This window comes from Melozone crissalis, unplaced genomic scaffold, assembly GCF_028551555.1.
Source record: "Melozone crissalis strain CALT ecotype California unplaced genomic scaffold, PUWL_Pcris_2 ptg000092l_1, whole genome shotgun sequence".
In the NCBI taxonomy this organism is placed as follows: Eukaryota; Metazoa; Chordata; class Aves; order Passeriformes; family Passerellidae; genus Melozone; species Melozone crissalis.
This window is the reverse complement of record NW_026535869.1, coordinates 548,083-565,131: the sequence shown is the minus strand read 5'-3', so window position 1 is coordinate 565,131 and position 17,049 is coordinate 548,083. Positions and strand designations below refer to the sequence as shown.

The 17,049-nt window shown below is 50.4% G+C and overlaps 1 protein-coding gene across 8 annotated transcripts in view; it reads left to right on the top strand.

Annotated features, from left to right (window-relative positions):
• CADM1 (cell adhesion molecule 1) overlaps positions 1-17,049 on the top strand; it is a 141,771-nt gene that overhangs the window by 92,436 nt on the left and 32,286 nt on the right. For all 8 annotated transcript variants that reach the window (XM_054291369.1, XM_054291368.1, XM_054291366.1 and 5 more), the window contains exons 2-5: positions 4,421-4,567; positions 5,459-5,611; positions 7,950-8,087; positions 9,770-9,925. In XM_054291369.1, coding sequence (XP_054147344.1) covers positions 4,421-4,567; positions 5,459-5,611; positions 7,950-8,087; positions 9,770-9,925 — 594 coding nt within the window. The remainder of the gene's footprint in view (positions 1-4,420; positions 4,568-5,458; positions 5,612-7,949; positions 8,088-9,769; positions 9,926-17,049) is intronic.

The following is a 17,049-nucleotide window of genomic DNA, read 5'->3' as shown; positions in this document are numbered from 1 at the left end:
TCTTTCTAGAATTCTATTTGTTTGCCACCATCACTTTTTTTTAAGAGCTCTTTGCCTGGGAATTGGAGTTGCTGAGTCTGTTTCTGGCCATGGAGAAGATGCTGAAGAGGGAATAAGAGCTACTTGAATGCAGAAGAATCTCAGAGAGGCTTGACTCGGGGTCACAAAACTGGTAATTACATCTTATTAGAAGAGAAAGTTGCCGTTGCAAAAGGTTCGTTGTGAACCTTGGTGGAAAACAACATTTTCTTTTGGGGCGAGGGCACTGGCAGAAGAATTGCTCAGGGGCGCCACAGCTGGCTCCAGGCTCCGTGGCCTTGGTGGGTTTCTCTTGGAGACTGTGCAGGGGTGGAAGGAGCAGCAGCTGCCTCTTGTCCTGCCCTCCCTGCGGCCCAGGCTCCCTCAGTGACCTTTTGGGAGTGGGTGACAATGCCCACGGAGGATGCAGGCTGGCCGTGGTGGGGCTGTGGGAGCTCTGCATTCTGCCCCAGCCTGTTCTGCCCGCTGCAGGACCCTCCTGCTGCACTAGGGCCACACGTGTGTCCGTGTGCTCCCCGGGCCTCCAGCTGCTGCCCATGAAAGGATGCCATGAAATCAACTCCATCGGCAGCAATCGCCTCTCCCTGCCAGCACAATCAGCGTGGATTGTCTGTTCTTTTCCAAAGTTCAAGTGTGACGACTGCAGCTTTTTCAGGCGGCCTCTCAAGACTTGGAGCCTGGATGCACGGAGCTCCAGTGGCGTCTCCCAGCGCTGCTGGCAGCTCTCCTCTCCCTCCTAGGGGCAGATCTGCAGGGTGGTTAGGGGCCTTGGGTCCCCTCCTTTTTCCTGTGTCCGATCCGTGACCAGGAGTCTCTGGTTCTGTTCTCTCCCTGGAAAGCAGACTGTGATATTCTGTGATATTTGTGTTAAGGGGAAGAGATGAAGCCCTCAGTGATGGATGAGAGAGCAGAGGAGCTGCTCAGCTCAGGGAGGAGAAGGAGCACAAAGGAGACAAAGCTTCTGGGGAGGTGGATGCTCAGTGTTTATAAACCCACTTGTCTCTGCTCTAACCACCACATTTCCTTTCAGGTACTTGAAACTGATAGATGAATGTTGACATTCAAATTGTGTTAATTCTGGGAGTGGAGCTTGGTGTCGCTTTTTTCCTTGAGCACGTGGGCAGTTTGTGTATCTGTGCGAGTTGTTTCTCCTGACTCTATCTATTAAGAGGAATTTTATTTAGGTTTACAGGCTTACACAGTTCAGGTGTAATGAAAACCCCTCTTCCTTGGAAAGCATTTGTGTCGGGATCCTGCAGGCTGAGCCAGCAGGGCTGCAGCTCACGCTGGGGCACCCGTGGCTAGAAATTCCACCGAAATTGAAAAACCATGCTCCCCAGCACGTATTTTTAATCTTTCCTCTTCTCTCCCTGACGCTTCCCTCTAGCCCAGTGTCCTACAAGCGGAGAAAGAATTGATTTTAAATGTGACCGCTGAATATGAGCCAAGGTCCCTGGGCTGTGTCCAGCTGGGGGGAACTTGTTTGAAACACAATTTACTCGTCTGTGTGTGTGTCTGCAGCCCTAAGAGGAGAGGCTGCAGTGGTCTAAGGCAGGGAGACAAGTGCAGAAATTAATTGTACAGGTTGCGGCCAAAGCGTCCCTCCAGCACTGCGTCCCCCTCCTCGCCCCCCTTCCAGTAAGTACAAAACAAGGTGTCATTTCTCACCTTCCCCGGGAGGTTCAGCAGATGAGGCTGCAGAATTGCTGTGTTTTCCCTCCAGGCACTGCACACACCCATTTGGGTGATTCCCTTGCTGTTAACACCGTGCCTGTGTTAGACGGGAGCTCACCCCAGGGACTCCCCCAGGAAGTGGCTTCCTTTCTGTTCTGTTCCACTGCCTCTGGAGCAATCCCTTGGGCTCCAAGTCAGGATTTTCAAGGCCCTGAGCCCAGTCCTGGACTCTGTCTGTCCTGGTGTCTGTCCATCACACTCTGGGATGAGGATTTGTCCCTTATGTTGGAGTCCCAACAGAAAACTTTGGTCTGATACATGGACACTGTGCTGTCATAGTCCCTTCACATGTGATAGATGAAAATCTGTCCATATCATTCTGTTGGGGCTTTCCATTGAATCTGCTTGTGCTGTGCCCCTCCAAAGCATTGCCGGGGGTTTAATGTTGGTTCTCAACAGTAATTTTCCTTTGCTTCTCTTAGCTCCTGAGATTCCCTGTTGAGCCCATAAATTTCATCTGCCCTCCCCAGCCTGTCCTTTTCCATTCCAAAATATTGTCAATGCTGTGTGTGTGTGTGTACTTTAATGCTCCTCAAAATACGTATACACTGACAGTAAATATTTACTGAGAAACTTGCCGAGCTGTTGACAATGAGGATGGGTCTGAGGAGTTCTTGCTTTGTGCTGCGTTTTTATTTAATTTCCAGTTTGTAATTGCTGCTGCTGCTCGTGGGAATGGCTTTCCTGGGAGCAGAGAGGAGAACAGAGCAGAATGAGGAGGGGCGCCCGCCGTGGCTGGGGGCAGCAGAGCAGACAGGGCTGCTCAGACACCCTTGGATGGAGAACAAAGAGGCTGGGGCTGCTCTGGGCCGTGGAGGGGCTCAGCGTGTCCTCGAGTGCTCCCTGCCCACGGTTAACCCGGGGAAAAGCTTCTCCAGAGGGATCTGGTGCTGGGTGGACTCTGCAGCCATCCATCGGCAGCCTCAGTGCTGCAGCATCCCGGTGTGAAAGGCTTCAGTGCCTTGAACTTCAAATAATTTATTTCTAAATTACTTCTACTGTAATTCTTATTAATTCAAATAGTCTTCTAAGCTGATGTAAAATTCAGTAAACGCAAGGAACAGTTTAATGAATTGAAAATAGGATTGAGTCTTTTAAAGTAAATGTAAAAAAATATGCTGGCAATAATTGCTTAGATGGAAATCGAATCTTAATAGCTTTGTTAATGATTTGTAGGGAATATTGCGTTTATGAGAACATATCAAGCTGATCCTTGTGCAAGAACCTTGTTTTGAATGGGTTTGATAAAATTATTCCCCAGAAGCAGTTAGTAGTGTTTAATATTTTTGCTTGAACCACTTTGGAGATGTTTGATTTCATTGATGTGGCTGTGCAGGGCTGCTCCAGCCCCTCCAGGGCAGCAGGGCACAGGCAGGGCAGGGCTCTGCACAGGGTTTGGGGTTTGACAACAGGATCATCTGTGCTGAAAAAGCCCTCTGAGACTGAGTCCAGCCATTAACGTGTGTCCCCAGGGTTCAGGAACAGCACATTAAGGGTGCTGGTAGTGTGGTGGGGTGGTTCAATGCTCATGTTCTGATCAGAGGGCTTTGGGCAGGGCCAGCTTCACCCTGGTGCGCAGAATGTGGGGCAGGAGCCAGGCAGAGCTCTGGGACGGGCTCTGTGCCCCTCCTGACTGGGGCTGGGGTCTGTGCTCCAATATGGGCGCTACTGTTTGATAGTAAATCCTCTTGTTGCTCCTCAAAGTTCATCAGTCTGGAGAATCTGTCTAAAATTTATACTGAGAGAGCAGAAAAACGTGCCCAGACTTCAGCTTTCTGCCCATCGGGTGTGGAGAGGGGTCTGATGGTTTATCAATCTTCCTCTTTCTCTCATGCACCTTTTTGTCAAACATTTGTTTCCAAGGGGTGTCAAATTATAAAGGCAAGTTGGAAAGAAAGATAAATGAAGGAAGTGCAGGGTGAGAGAAAAGCTGGGGTTTAAATGTGATCCCCAGATTTCCTGTGTGCAGACTTGATCCCAATCCCGTGTTTTTGGGTTTCTGGTGGCTGAGGCAGCTGGGGAGCAGCAGAGGATTCTCTGACCACCCAGCCTGTGCCATCCTGGCTCCATTTGGAGCATTGCCATCACAGTCTCAGTGCTTGTCCCCCTTTGATTCCCAGGGTTATGGAAGGATTGAAATGCAAGGCACAGCTCCAGTGCCATCCCCGTGTCCTTTGGCGTTCAGGGCAGATGTCTCTGCGTGCCTCGCCTCATTAGGAGGAGAGTTTTGGGGTGGTGACCTGTAAATGATTACAAGGCTCCCACGGCATAATTGCACAGGATCCTTTTTCCCCCTGCCTCTGGACATTAATAGCACCTGCCGATTACACAGAGTGGGTAAGGACTGGTTCCCTGAAGTGTGCCTGCTGCAAAGGATCAGTGCTTCTTACAGAGAGTTGTTCCTTCGAGTAATTTAACAGGATTTTTCTGTTGGGAGAGGAAGGGAGTTTTTGGTGTTTGTGTGTGGGGCAGCAGTCCTTCCTCCTCTGCTCCCATCTCTGAGCTCCTTTCTCATTGCTCCTTTACCAGCTGCTTGGGCACCCAGAGTCAGTGCCTCACTGGCTGATGTTCCTCCCTTGGTGGCATGGAGCTTTTCATTCCCTGGTGTCCTTTCTGACCTTGAGCCCTGCTTTGCCGTGCCCTGCAGGTCACGGTCAGAACCTGGTGACGGAGGATGTGACCGTGGTGGAGGGAGACGTGGCCACCATCAGCTGCCGCGTCAAGAACAGCGACGACTCCGTGATCCAGCTCCTGAACCCCAACAGGCAGACCATCTACTTCAGAGATTTCAGGCGTAAGTTTGTGGCTCCTCCTTTGCTCGTGACTCCTCCTGTGCCTCACTCGCACTCAGGACACGGCATTTGCTGAGATCCCTCCTGTTTGTGCAGTGCTGGGCACTCACGGTTCACTGGCTCTGTGGAGGTAGGTGAGATAGACAATCATCATCTTCCCCTTAATGGAAAACTTCACAGTCCCCTCTAAAAGTCAGAGCATCTTACTTTGCAATGGGAATTGATTGTTGTGATTCAGGGTGAATTGCAATTGAATGCCAAATATTTAGCTGACACTAACAAATTGAGCAGGGCGACACCGAGACAGCGCAGCGTTCTCAGGAGTAATCTCTTCAGACCAAAGACTGAAAATTTCAGGACAATCTGTGCTGCTTTATACCCAAACTGAAATCTCTCATCTCTTGCATGTCCAGTGGCTATGTCTGTCCTGTGGTGACAGTGCCACAGCAGCTGCAGTGAGACACTTTAAATGGTCTGTATTAGTGTCACTGTGGGGACACGCCTGTCCTCTCTGCCCAGGAAGCAACAGGACAGGAAAAAAGCTTTAAATTCTGCTTCTCCCAATTCCTTCCTCACTTTGGCTGTCCCTGAGTGCCTACGGTCGGTGCTGGGGCTGCATAGACACCATAAGCATTTTAATTACACATCCCTAATAAAACCTGGTAATATAACTATGTCCGAAGATTTGATGCTGTGCCCTGTGTTTGGTTCATGTTGATTATTGAGAACCAAAGGATTTTGTAGGTCCAGCTTGAAGGTAGGAAGCGGCTACTCAGGAGCCCAGGGGTGCTCACCCTGATGTGCTGCTCTCTGTGGGGATTTGGGGTTGTGGTGTGGTGGGAAGGGGACGTTGCCCCTCTCCGTGCAGTCACCAGGCCGTGCTTGCCCCGCAGCCCTGAAGGACAGCAGGTTCCAGCTGGTGAACTTCTCCAACAGCGAGCTGCGGGTGTCCCTGACCAACGTGTCCGTCTCGGACGAGGGGAGGTACTTCTGCCAGCTCTACACCGACCCGCCGCAGGAGATCTACACCACCATCACGGTGCTGGGTGAGCACGGTGCACACACAGGGGCACGGGGGGCTCTGTGCAGCCCCGGGGAGGGGGACTGGAGCCAGGACGGAGCCCTGAGTGCTGGTGGCCACAGCAGCAGTGTGGCAGTGGCAGCTGCTGCTCTGTCTGAGCGGTTCCTGCCGATTAGCAGCAGCTTTTAAGGCTCCATTAGTGGGAGAACCTGAATCAGGGAGGGTGACTTAATGTAAGATCTCACTTGCTGATTAGTTTAAATCTTCCTTCTTTTGCTTAATGAGATTTGGGTCTTAGGTTTCTCTACGTTGTTAAGTGGTGTTTATAAGCGGTTTTAGTCTTGCTGTTACAGTTATCAACACCTTCAAAGTTTCCGTGCACTTCCAGCACTCACAGGCACAGGAAGCTCTTCCAGCTCCTGCCTCTAATCGTGCACAGGCAAAAACAGTTCCTTGGATTTGATTTCACTGCTGGCAATGCTGAGAAGGTGTCTGAAAGGAGAATACTCATTTCATTCACCTGTAAGCCAGCACCGCGTGTCTTTCAAGTGGGAGACATAATGCAGGTTTTTGTAGGGTTTTTTTTAAGCATGAATCATGCTATAGAACTGAGACAAAAGTCAGTTTTCTTGCCTTGTACTTGAGTTGTTTTTGAGCAGCCTTTGTGTCATGGCCAGAGTGTGTGCTGCCTTTCCCCCACATCCATAAGGGAGGTGGTTTCTTGTCACCTTTGTCATGCTCTAGGGTCAAACCTCAGCTCAGGAAGCAGGCAGGGATGAGGGAGAGGTCTTGGTACTTGCATGGAGAGGTTGGGCACTGTGATGCCAGGCATGGCTTGCCTTGCCTGTCCTTTCCATTATTGGCTCCCTAATTAGGGGAACTAATGAGCCGGGGTGGGGGAGTGGTGCTCTGCGTGGCATTGGCTGCTCCTCCCAGGAACTTGTTCCCCACCAAGAATCTCGTGGCCATCACCAGCCTTTGACGGGGCTGAAGCTGTGTCAAAGCCTGATTCTGCTGGCCTGCCTGTGGTGCTGCCAGCTCGGGAGGGCACGGGGAGGTGCTGAGGTGTCCCCCTTGCAGCTGGCACTCGGGGGGAGCTGCACGTTGGCTTCAGCACTTTCATGTCTTCTGTGACACAATATGTAGATTTATTCATGCTTAATTGGAACATGTGAAACTCTCAAATATGTAGCTCATTCTGTTCTTTTTAGAGAGAAGCCACAAGTGACTAATTAGTCCATTTGATCATCTGGATGGTATTTATACATATTTGTTCTTCATTAGCTTTAAGACCTGTGAGTCACATCTGAACTGTGCAGTTGCTTAATCGCATTGATCAGAGCAAAGTTGAGTTTCCTTTGGAAGTTCTGGGATTTTCTGAAGCCGTGACTCTGCCATGAGAGCTCTCGCTGTTCACTTTTTCTTGGGTTTTGCCTCACTGCTGGTGCTTTCATGGGAAAGAGATTCCCCTGTTCCCATGTCTTAATTTTTAAGCTCATTTGTCCAATTTCTGGGCTGTGCTGCAGTGATTGTTACCCCTGAAGTTACAGCCTGTTTCTCAGTGTTACTGGATGATTTTTCATTGGGTACAACCCTTCCAGCTTTGTGTTTTGGGAGACTCCTGACCTAGGGAAGATGTGTGCTTGGGCAAAGGATGTGGCCCTTCCTTCCACCCCAAAGGATGTGGCACTTCCACCCCAAAGGATGTGGCGCTTGTGGCCAGGCACAGATCCCGCTCCCCCTTCCTTTGGGGTGGTTTTGGGGTGGTTTGTGGGGGTGTGATGGGCGCAGAGCTGTTCCCAAGGGATGCTGTTCCACTCCAGGCTTGTGCTCAGTGGCTTTTCGAGCATCTTAAATGAGGTTGATGTTTGCTGGCCTGCTTCCATGCTCACGGCTGAGCCTTGGAGCTGAACAGCAGGAGAGAAAAATTGCCGTGGAGGTTAGAGGCTTGGTAAGTAATGCAGTGCCAAGTGTCAGCTTTTGTGTTTCCTCTCCTTGTCAGAGGAGTCAGGAAATGTGCACGGAGTCAAGCTGGATTTTTAAATAGCAGCACACACCCGAGCCGCACAGGAGGCTGCGGCTCTCCCTGGAACCGTGCCTGCCTGGCAGAGGGAACAGAAAGTTACAGCCCTGATAAGTAATAATTTGTGAGACTGCGGTGATTATTAGGTGGAGAGTGAAAGTGCTCACTCCAATTACTGCAAAACCACCTATCAAAGGGTTTGATTGATTGAAAGATCAAATAAATGCTGGTTGCTTGTTTCCTGCAGTGGATTTTACTGGTTTTCCTCAAGGTTTTGTCCTGTGTTAGTGATCAAAAGACGTTTTTTTTCATCTGGTTTGTGTTGTGTTTCCCATTCCAGTGCCACCACGCAATTTGGTAATTGATATCGAGAAAGAAACGGCCGTGGAGGGAGAGGAGATCGAGCTGAACTGCACTGCCATGGCCAGCAGACCAGCCACCACCATCAGATGGTTCAAAGGCAACAAGGAGCTAACGGGTAGATGTGTCCTCTCAGTCCCTTGCTTTGTTCAGGGAGCTGAAGTGATTTATGTAACGCTGGGTGTTTGTTCTCTGCTGCCAGTTAAGGGGAAAAAAAAGTAAGAAAAGTGGAGCGAGCTTCTTTGAGCACCAGCTGAGGAACAAAGGACTGTGTGGGCAGGCAGATTATTCCCTAACGCGGGGGGCTGAACTCCATTTGGTCCTCTGCCCACCTGCCAGCCTCGAGTGGCGGGTTCTGGAGTCCTGCTGTAACTGCAGGTGACCTTGAGGAGCCCAGGGCTGTGCTCTGAATTCATTTCTGCATGGCTTGTGTAGCTTTCTGCCCTGTTTCAGCTACGAGAGGCATCGTCTGTGCTGTGGGCTGGAAGGATTTGCAATTCACCTTCGTGTCTAGCTCTCCCTTGTTTGTAGAGCGCTTTCCCTGCGTTCAGTTGAATATTCATCCACGATGGGTTTCTCTGACTCCCTGAAGTCTGGTGGCTCCCAGTACTTGCACATTCAAGTCACTGACTCTGATTGCATGTGACACGCTGTTGGTTTAAGTCTGCGTGTAGATGTGAGCTTGGTTGACAACACCTTTGTGCTTTACCCAGTCTGAGGCGCTGACGGACTCTCTGCAGAAGTCCAGACTCATTACTTCAAACCCACTCCCCTGCAAGGACAGGATAAAATCCTCTGTTTAAGCCCAGCCCTTCAGAGCATGTGAGCAGGCCACATGCTGGCAGGATGCCGGTACAGGTGGGATGCAAACCTGGCCCAGCGGTGCCCCGCTGTGTCCCAGCACCGTGGTGTGCAGGAGTTAATGATCCCGTTCTGGTTCCCTTCACCGTGCCAGTGGGCAGCAGGACAAGGTGTCTGTCCCCTTCTGCCTGACCTGTGCAGCTTCTTGATTGAGTTTTCTTGTGTTAGCAGTCAAATCCCAGCTTTGAGTTCCCCGGGAAGAATGCTGAGCTTCATGTAATACCTCCTTGCCCTGCTCAGTCTTCAGATTTTTTTTTAACAAAGTAGAGACTGAAACATTTGGCTCTGAGTTTGTGAATCACAGGAAGTGTGGCTTTGCCCATGGGAAAGCTTTTCCTCCAAATATCAAGGGGTGTCTGCATGTGTCACCTGTTTCACTCTCATATATTATACAGCAATATTTGGTGTCTGGAGGAGCTCTGCTACAGAAGTTACTCTTAGCAATTTTGCCTGTGAATTCTTAAATAAAGAGGCACAGATCAGAGCGGAGCTGCGCTGTCAGCGGGCGCTTGCTGAGTTCCTGGAGAAATCCTTTTTCTGCTGTCTTGTCTCGTCTCGTTTTGTCTTGTCTTCCTGCTTGTTTCCATCTCGGCATCCCTCAGGCAGCCAGTCCCGAGCCGGGCTCCCCTCCCTCAAACAGAGCACTGCTGAAAATGCTCCCACCTACCCATGCTGCTTTTAATTAATCTAATCTGTTAAATCGCTTTTGTGGCTGACTGTTGATTCAGGAGTGGGAGGGGATTTGTAGCTCATTGATTTGAGAGTTTGGGGATTTGGGGATGGCGCTAATCATTGCGGTAACGTCGCGTGGGCCTCGCTTGGCCGGAGGCTGACGGGGAGGGCGGGATGGGTGTCCAGAGGGAGGGGGACAGAGGGAGGTGGCCTGGCTGCAGGGCGTCCCCCTGCCCTCACTGCCCTGTCCCTGCGCTCCCTGGCCAGGCAAGTCGGAGGTGGAGCGGTGGTCGGACATGTACACGGTGACCAGCCAGCTCCTGCTGAAGGTGGGGCGCGAGGACGACGGCGTGCCCGTCATCTGCCTGGTGGATCACCCTGCCGTCAAGGACCTGCAGACGCAGCGTTACCTGGAAGTCATGTGTGAGTAGCAGAACCTTTCATTCTCTTCGTGTGTAGCACTGTGTGCTTGGGAGTTCAGCAGCCATTCCCTACATGCTCAAATTCCAACACCGATATGGATTATATCGTGTTACACAGAAATCATAAACACAATGTAAGGTAACGCTTCATGGGTGAAGCCACAACTTTCCCAGCCCTCTCTGATACCATAAATACTTTGTTCTCTGATGAAATAACTCCTTGTACATAGAATTCGCATCAAAGGTTTCTGGCTGGGCTTTTTAATTGTCAGAACAGATTAAATCTGAGTATTTTTCTTCTAGCAACCTACTTACCTCTGAAAAGTGCTTCTCCCCCTCCAAAACAACTGGCCACCATGGCGAGTTTACTGGCAAAATTTGGGTATTGTGCAGGAGAAACCCAGTGTTGTGCACTGTGAGCATACAGCATCTGTATACAGCTGGATTTGTACATCAGAGAATGGAGCTCTGTGGAATCTGTAGCAGCAGCACTGATTGAAGCCAGCCTATTTCCTGTACTGCTCCTGACATGTTCATTGTTAATAATGCATCCCGCTTCCCTTAGGAGCTGCTCCGCTGTACATGACAGCAGCAAGCAGGTACCTGGAAATAGCTGTGGTCCCAAATGCACCCGGTGGAGATTTTGGAGTGTGTACATGCATCCCTGCGTCCTGAAACATCTCCCAAAAGCAAAGTGGGGTGGTCCCTACAGCGAGGCCGTGTGCTTGGAAAGCCAGGCCCTGAGACAATTCAAAGCCCTTGTTTTTGTAGGGTCCCTTCAACTACATCACACTGAAAGGAGGAGAGGAAGTTTGGTATTAATTTATTTCATCTGCTTCATTATGTAGTTTCATTATGAACATCTTGGTTACAATTCTCGTATCTCCGAAAGTAGCGGGAAGTAATGTTCCTGTAATGAGGAAAACAGGAATGATCAGATACTGCCTAAATTGACAGATACGAGATTTCTTGCGACTGTGCTAATGTGTAATTCATTTATGCAAACTTAATGTCCATTAACATTTCTTGCAGAGCTCCATTAGCTTTAATAATACATTAGCACCTTTGTGAGGCGTGATCAAATACTTAACGGGGAAGAGCAAGAAATGCCATCTACCCTGTTGTGTGAGGGGATTGGAACTCACTGGGCTGGAAGGGCGTTGGACAACCTTGAAGCTTCCTCTCAGAAATCTCTGCAATCCTGGTGATTTGGTGGAATAGGAGAGTGCCGCTGTTTCGGGGGAATTAAGCGAACATTTCATCTCTTCTTCCTCAAATAAATCCCTCCTTGGCCACTTCGGTTTGCAGCCTTAGGGATTGCCTGTGCAATGAGGGCAAAGCACCCCTAAAGCACAGTTCTTTGTTCAGCTCCTGCACTGGAGGCCCTGCTGCTGAAATTTGCATTTCCTTGGGCTGTTCCAGGGCTGTTTGTGGGAATGAGGCCTCCTCAGGAGGGAGCGGGGATGAGCAGGAGAAGAGAGTTCAGACTGATTGGGTTTTGTGTTCTGATTTAAACTCTGAGCTTGTTAAAAGTAATTGTGTCCCAATGTGGGGACTTGACCCCGTTAGCCCAGTCTGTTCCTTGAGTGGGCAGAGCAGATGGCCAGAGAGGAGCCCCAGCCCAAGAACTTGTCCTGCACTGTGACCTTGTGGCTCGCTGGGCTGGAGCATGGCCAGACACCTGCATTTCATACCTGCTGCAGGGCTGTAGAAAAGGCAGTTTCAGAGCAGGCTCTTACCCTGGAGCTTCTGCTGTCTGACAGTGATGAGTTGTTGGCCAGTGGGAGAGTGTGGGCAGGAGGAAGAGCCTCTTGTCCTTGCACGCAGGCGTCCCCATCAGTGCTCCCACAGAGCTCTGCCCTGGGGCTCCTGCACCGACACCTTCTCGGCTGGTTTTGGACGTCGATGTGCAGCAGAGGAGGCTTCTCCAGCTGCTCTCCGTGCCTCCACTGTCCATGGCGTGTCCTTGCCGGCACCCAGCTCCCGGGTCTCTGCTGCAGAGACACTGGGAATCCCTGGCTCATCCCGTGTGGATGTGGCTGCCTTCCCTGCAGCAGGTCATTACCCGGGCTGCCTGTTCCCCTCTCCGCTCTGATTTTCCTCTCCCCACAAATCCTGCCCGCTCCCCTCACGGGAACAGCGGATCCGCCCCTTCAGAACATCAGCAGGGCACAAGAAAATGTTTTTCTCAGCAGATGTCGTATTTCTCTGCACTTAATGTATCCAACTGGAGCATGAAATGTGTTGGGGAAGGACAGGAGGATGATGGATGGAGCCTGCTCAGATAATGAGGTATTTTTTGTCTGACTAAATTTCAGAGTAGGGAGATATTTTTTCTGAGATGCAGCTAAAAAGTTGTGGGGTTTGTTTTCCAAGTAAAAAAAGCAGAAAACAACAATGCTGGGTGTTAACTTGTCCTGTTTATGGAGTGAGCCATTTGTTGCATATCTGCCCTGGCGCAGCGTGGCCCATGGTGAAGTTGGAGGTGAATGCCTTCACGTGGCTGCAGGGTGTGTTACTGACAAGAAATCTCTGTGAACAAGCAGTGTGGCATGTGTGAAACCCTCCCCGAGCACTCCTCAAAAGCAAGGCAGGGCTGGACTGAGAGTGGTGCGCTCACAGTGGCCACAGCACTCCCATGCTGGGAGCACCCTCAGTGGGACAGTGGCACTGGAGGGGAAATGTCCCCAGCTCTGCTGCAGCCACCGAGTTTCCGTGGATCTGATGGGAGACCAGTGCGTTGGGTGTAATTTTAGAAAGGAAATGAAGCAACAAAATGCATTAAAATGTCGTTAAGGAGCTGAATGGAACCAGATATTCTGGGAGACGTGCGAGTTGAGCCCTTGTGGTGCGTTTGCTGCTCTCATTATGTGACACTGGAAGTGAGCGTCATACCTGGATTTTGGCCTTTTCTCTGGGCTGGCTTTTTGTCCTTTTCTGAAGTTATAATTACCTGTGCATTCATCTTTGTAGTACCTACATGTGTACCTTTAAAGCCTGCCCCAGTGGAGTCTTGTTGCAGCCTCTGCTGTTGCAATAGGAGAACTTTTTGTGCCCAATTATGTTTAAAATCAGCCGCATACATTTGCTGCCGCATCTCCAGTAATCCTTACATTTCCGTCCAGTACAAATATTAATTGCATAGTTTGCAGTGAAGTTATTAACATCAATGTAATTTATCATCTGGAGATCGCTAAAAGCGAATAAATGAGTTGTTTTGTTCAGCGAGGTGTTGACCCCTTCAGAAACTTTGATTTAAAGCTGTTTTTTTTCTTTTAGTGAATATGAAAAGCACCACAATCAGCCGAGTGTTCAGTTATTTGATTTTCTGGGGCATTAGCCACTCTTGTTTGTGACATTTCCCAGTTGGGTGCTCGTTTGTGAGCTCATTAATAAGGTTTTCTCGGAGGAATGTTGTTGGGAGCACTGAGCGTGTGGGGCGACCGGGGCTCTGCCATTTGCAGGCATTAAGCAGCAGAGTGTGCTTAAATATTAAAAGAGAAGTGTTTATCCCCAAAATGCCTGTCGGGCTCTGGCCTTCCTTTTCCTGCAACAAGCAACATGATTAAATTGCTTTCGTTAAGGGTGAATTTTGCAGAGTCGTGTTTGGGGTTGACAGGCTCTTCCAGACAAGCTGTGATCTGCCAGTCCTGCTCATTCCTTATTTTAGACACGGGATCTATTTATTGAATAGATTTCTGTATTTTGGCTGAAAATCAGCAGCGCAGCCTCTCGTCCTTGTCAGAGGTGAGGAGCAGGCAGGGGATTGCCAGGCTGGGCTGGCTTTGACGCACGGTGCATTCCTGATGAGCAGCCCCACTGGATTTTGGAATAGAGGTGGCTGTTGTTTACACCTGAGGATCAGCGTTAACTTTGCTGACTCCCTTTAATACAGAAAAACACATTTTTCCTGCTCTTCCCTGAGTGAGATCAGAGACTCGCACAAGTCAGTTTTTTGAGCAGCTCTCTTTGGCGCAGGGACGAGGAGCTGGATGAAGCGATGCCCACCTGGAGGGAGATGTGCTGAGCATTCTCTGGGAAGTGCTGAGGCTGGGTTTACCTGCGGCGGGCAGGAACGCGGCTTGGCCGCAGATCCTGCTCCCGGGGATGCCATCTGCCGCCAGGTTTGCCAGGAGGCACGTCAGCAGCTCGTGCGGGGATCAGAGAACGGATTCCAAGCTTGGACCCGGCCGCTCCCCGCCTGGCAGGGGCCGGAGCCCGCTCGGCTGAGGCGCTGGCAGAGCCCAGGCTGGCGGCTCCTCCGCTGGCCTGGCGCTGCCAGAAGCACCTCGTGCTGCTCTCCCCGCGCTTGGGAAGAGCCTTGTGGCTGTGCCCAGCCTCACAGGGAGCGTGTCCTCCGGGCAGGGTGCGTGGGTTGTCTATGGGGATGGTCAGCGAGGTCCCACGGCCGAGCCCTGAGCATCCCTGGGAGCCGCTCCTGCCAAACCTGCCTGGTGCGGGCTGGGGCAGTGAGCTGCCTGCCTGGGCTGGCCTGACGAAAGGAAACGGGTGGAAATAATGGGCTTAGGCTTTCGTAAGGCCCCGAACTCGGTGTAATGTTTTATCTCGGCTGATTAATGACATCTAAGCATTATCGATGAAGTGCATGTTTAAATGGATTAAGAAATCACTAACTGGCAGATCTCAAAGGATAGTCATTAGGGAGTAATCAGCAGCGCTGGTATTTTTAGAGGGAACGCAGGGGCCTGGGTGCTTGGCCTGATGCTGTTCAGTTGAAGCATTTGAAGTTCTTAAAAAGTCACTGTTAATAATCTTTGCTGATGGCACAAAAATGGGGCGAGCAGCTAAAAAAGGAAGAACTGGGACAAATGCAGAATAACTGGAGTGGTTTGGTAAGCTCCCAAGCACGGAGCTTGAGAGCTGTGAAAGTCAATGGGTGCTGGCTCTGGTGGCCAGTGGCATCCTGAAGGGAGATGAGGGTTTTGGGGTGCGTGGTCCCTCTGGGGGCTGCAGACCCCAGCAGACCCCAGTGCACGGGTACACGCCGTGCCTGTTGTGAGAGAAATCTCATCAAACGCAGAATGGCTTTGTAATAAGTTTTTCAAATTGGCTGCTGCTACAGTGTAACCTTTAGACGACTGGTATTTAACCTTGTATATCACTCTGAGCTTTTGAATGAATTTAGCTTAATAAAGGTGCCTTATTAAATTACGAGGCTGTTTTTTTTAAGCTGCTGGAAAGAGGCGTAGTAGGAAATAGCTGTGGGTTGTTGGGTCTAATTGGCTGCCATGGAGCATGCAGGGCCTCGGGTGCACAGATGCAAGTGTTTATTTTTGTGTAACAATCCAGTGGTGCGATGCTGTGAGGTTCCAAGTTGAGGATTTTCGGGCACTGGTGAAAGCTGCCACTTCTTGCCTGGTGTGCTGTGTTACCGTCCGAGGTGGTCATCACCCCACGTCACAGAGCTGCAGACATCACTGCTGGAGCATACCCTGTGTAGCAGGGCGGGAGCAGACAGCTGGAGCATCCTTGGAGCCATCAGAGCTCTGTCCGTGTGCTGCTAAATGTCACAGAGCCGGGCTGGGGTCCCAGGGCGCTCGGCATTTCACAAACCTGCGCTCCGAGTCCATAATCTGCAGGAAATACACTGACTGGCTGTGAGGCAGGTGTGAGCACTGGAAGTGGAATTTAAGATTGTCTAAAGGCACGTCCTTAAACAAAGGGAGAAAGGCCCCACTGCCCCTCCAGATTCTTGAGTGAAATTTTGTTTCATGCTGTGAGCCTGATGCCAGCCATCCCTCTGCACCCTTCAGGCCCGGGTGCATTTTCCTAAGTGCCCTCTGTAACTCCCAGCGTGCTGACAAGTCCTTTGCTGTGGTAACTCTGTTGGGAAGCTCTTGGCTTCAGCAGTGCTGAGAAACCCAGATTCCTGTTGCAGGTGACCCCTCCACAGTGCCTGGGTCCGAATGGGACGGGTCCAGCTCACTGCCTCTGTTGGTTTGATGCAGCTCCTGGGGCTGGGAGGTGGCAGTGGAAGATCTCATTCATCTTGGTAGGAACTCATGGAGCTGGCAGTTTGTGCCCAGTACAGTGAGCCTGGGTGTATTCCTCCTCATTTCCATCAGTAATTGTCATTAGTAAACAGCTCATTAGAAATACTAAACTCACCTAATGGGAAGGGGATGCAGCGGGAGAGGCGAACAGCTAAAGGAGGTGTTTCAGTCCCTGTGTGCTGAGTAAACTGGGCTGGGCTGTTTGCTGCTCCTTCCACAGCACGGATATAACACCATCCGCGTTCCTGGCACTGGCACGGGCTGTGCTGCTGCTGCAGAGCACATCAGAGCTGGGGAGCAGATGCTGTGGGGTGGGAGCTGTGGACGGGAGCGGTGAGCGCAGTGCCGAGGATGTGCAGGTGATTTATTTGCCGCAAAACACCAGGGTGAGCTCGTCCTCCCCTGCTCCTTGTGCAGAGCTATTGCCCCTCCAGGGCACACCAAAGCTGCCCCACGTCCTGGGGGACTGGGGCTTGTCCCCTCAGCCGGTGACACCCCAAGGTGCTGCCAGCACCCCCAGCCCGCAAGGACACCCCAGCTCCAGAGCTGCAGGAGGCATCTGTAACAGGGATTAGCTGGTGACATGTTGTGGTAGAGTCATCTCGGGAGAGGATTTACTTGTGTAGCTTATTCCATTACTGAAAATTATGAGAGTTTAAATTGGTTAAATCCTGACACGCGGGTTTTTTTTCCTAATCTCTATTATTCCATAGGAGGCATGTTAATGAGTTAAACACAGTTAATAAAATGCAGCCAGCCAATATTTTGGGTAGCAGTTACTCTCAAAGGAAATAGAAACATTTAAATGGTTTCAACCTTTATGCATACTGATTTTTTTCCTTCCTTTGTTCCTTACAGTTGAGTAAATTCCTGAAAAATATCTATGGCTTAATGGCACTTGTAGCCTTGAATTGATTTCCTGCACTGATAATGTTTTAGCTACAGCTCAGATTGCGTTTTTAATCTCTGTTTCAGTCATGGGAGGTAATGAATTTTTTAATTGTGGACTCTAGGTTTGTGGTTTGGCTCTTTTTTTCCTGCAGGGTCTTACTAAAGTGTTGTTGAGTTGGCTCCCTAACTACCCATGCTTTAATTCTCTATTTATTGTAGG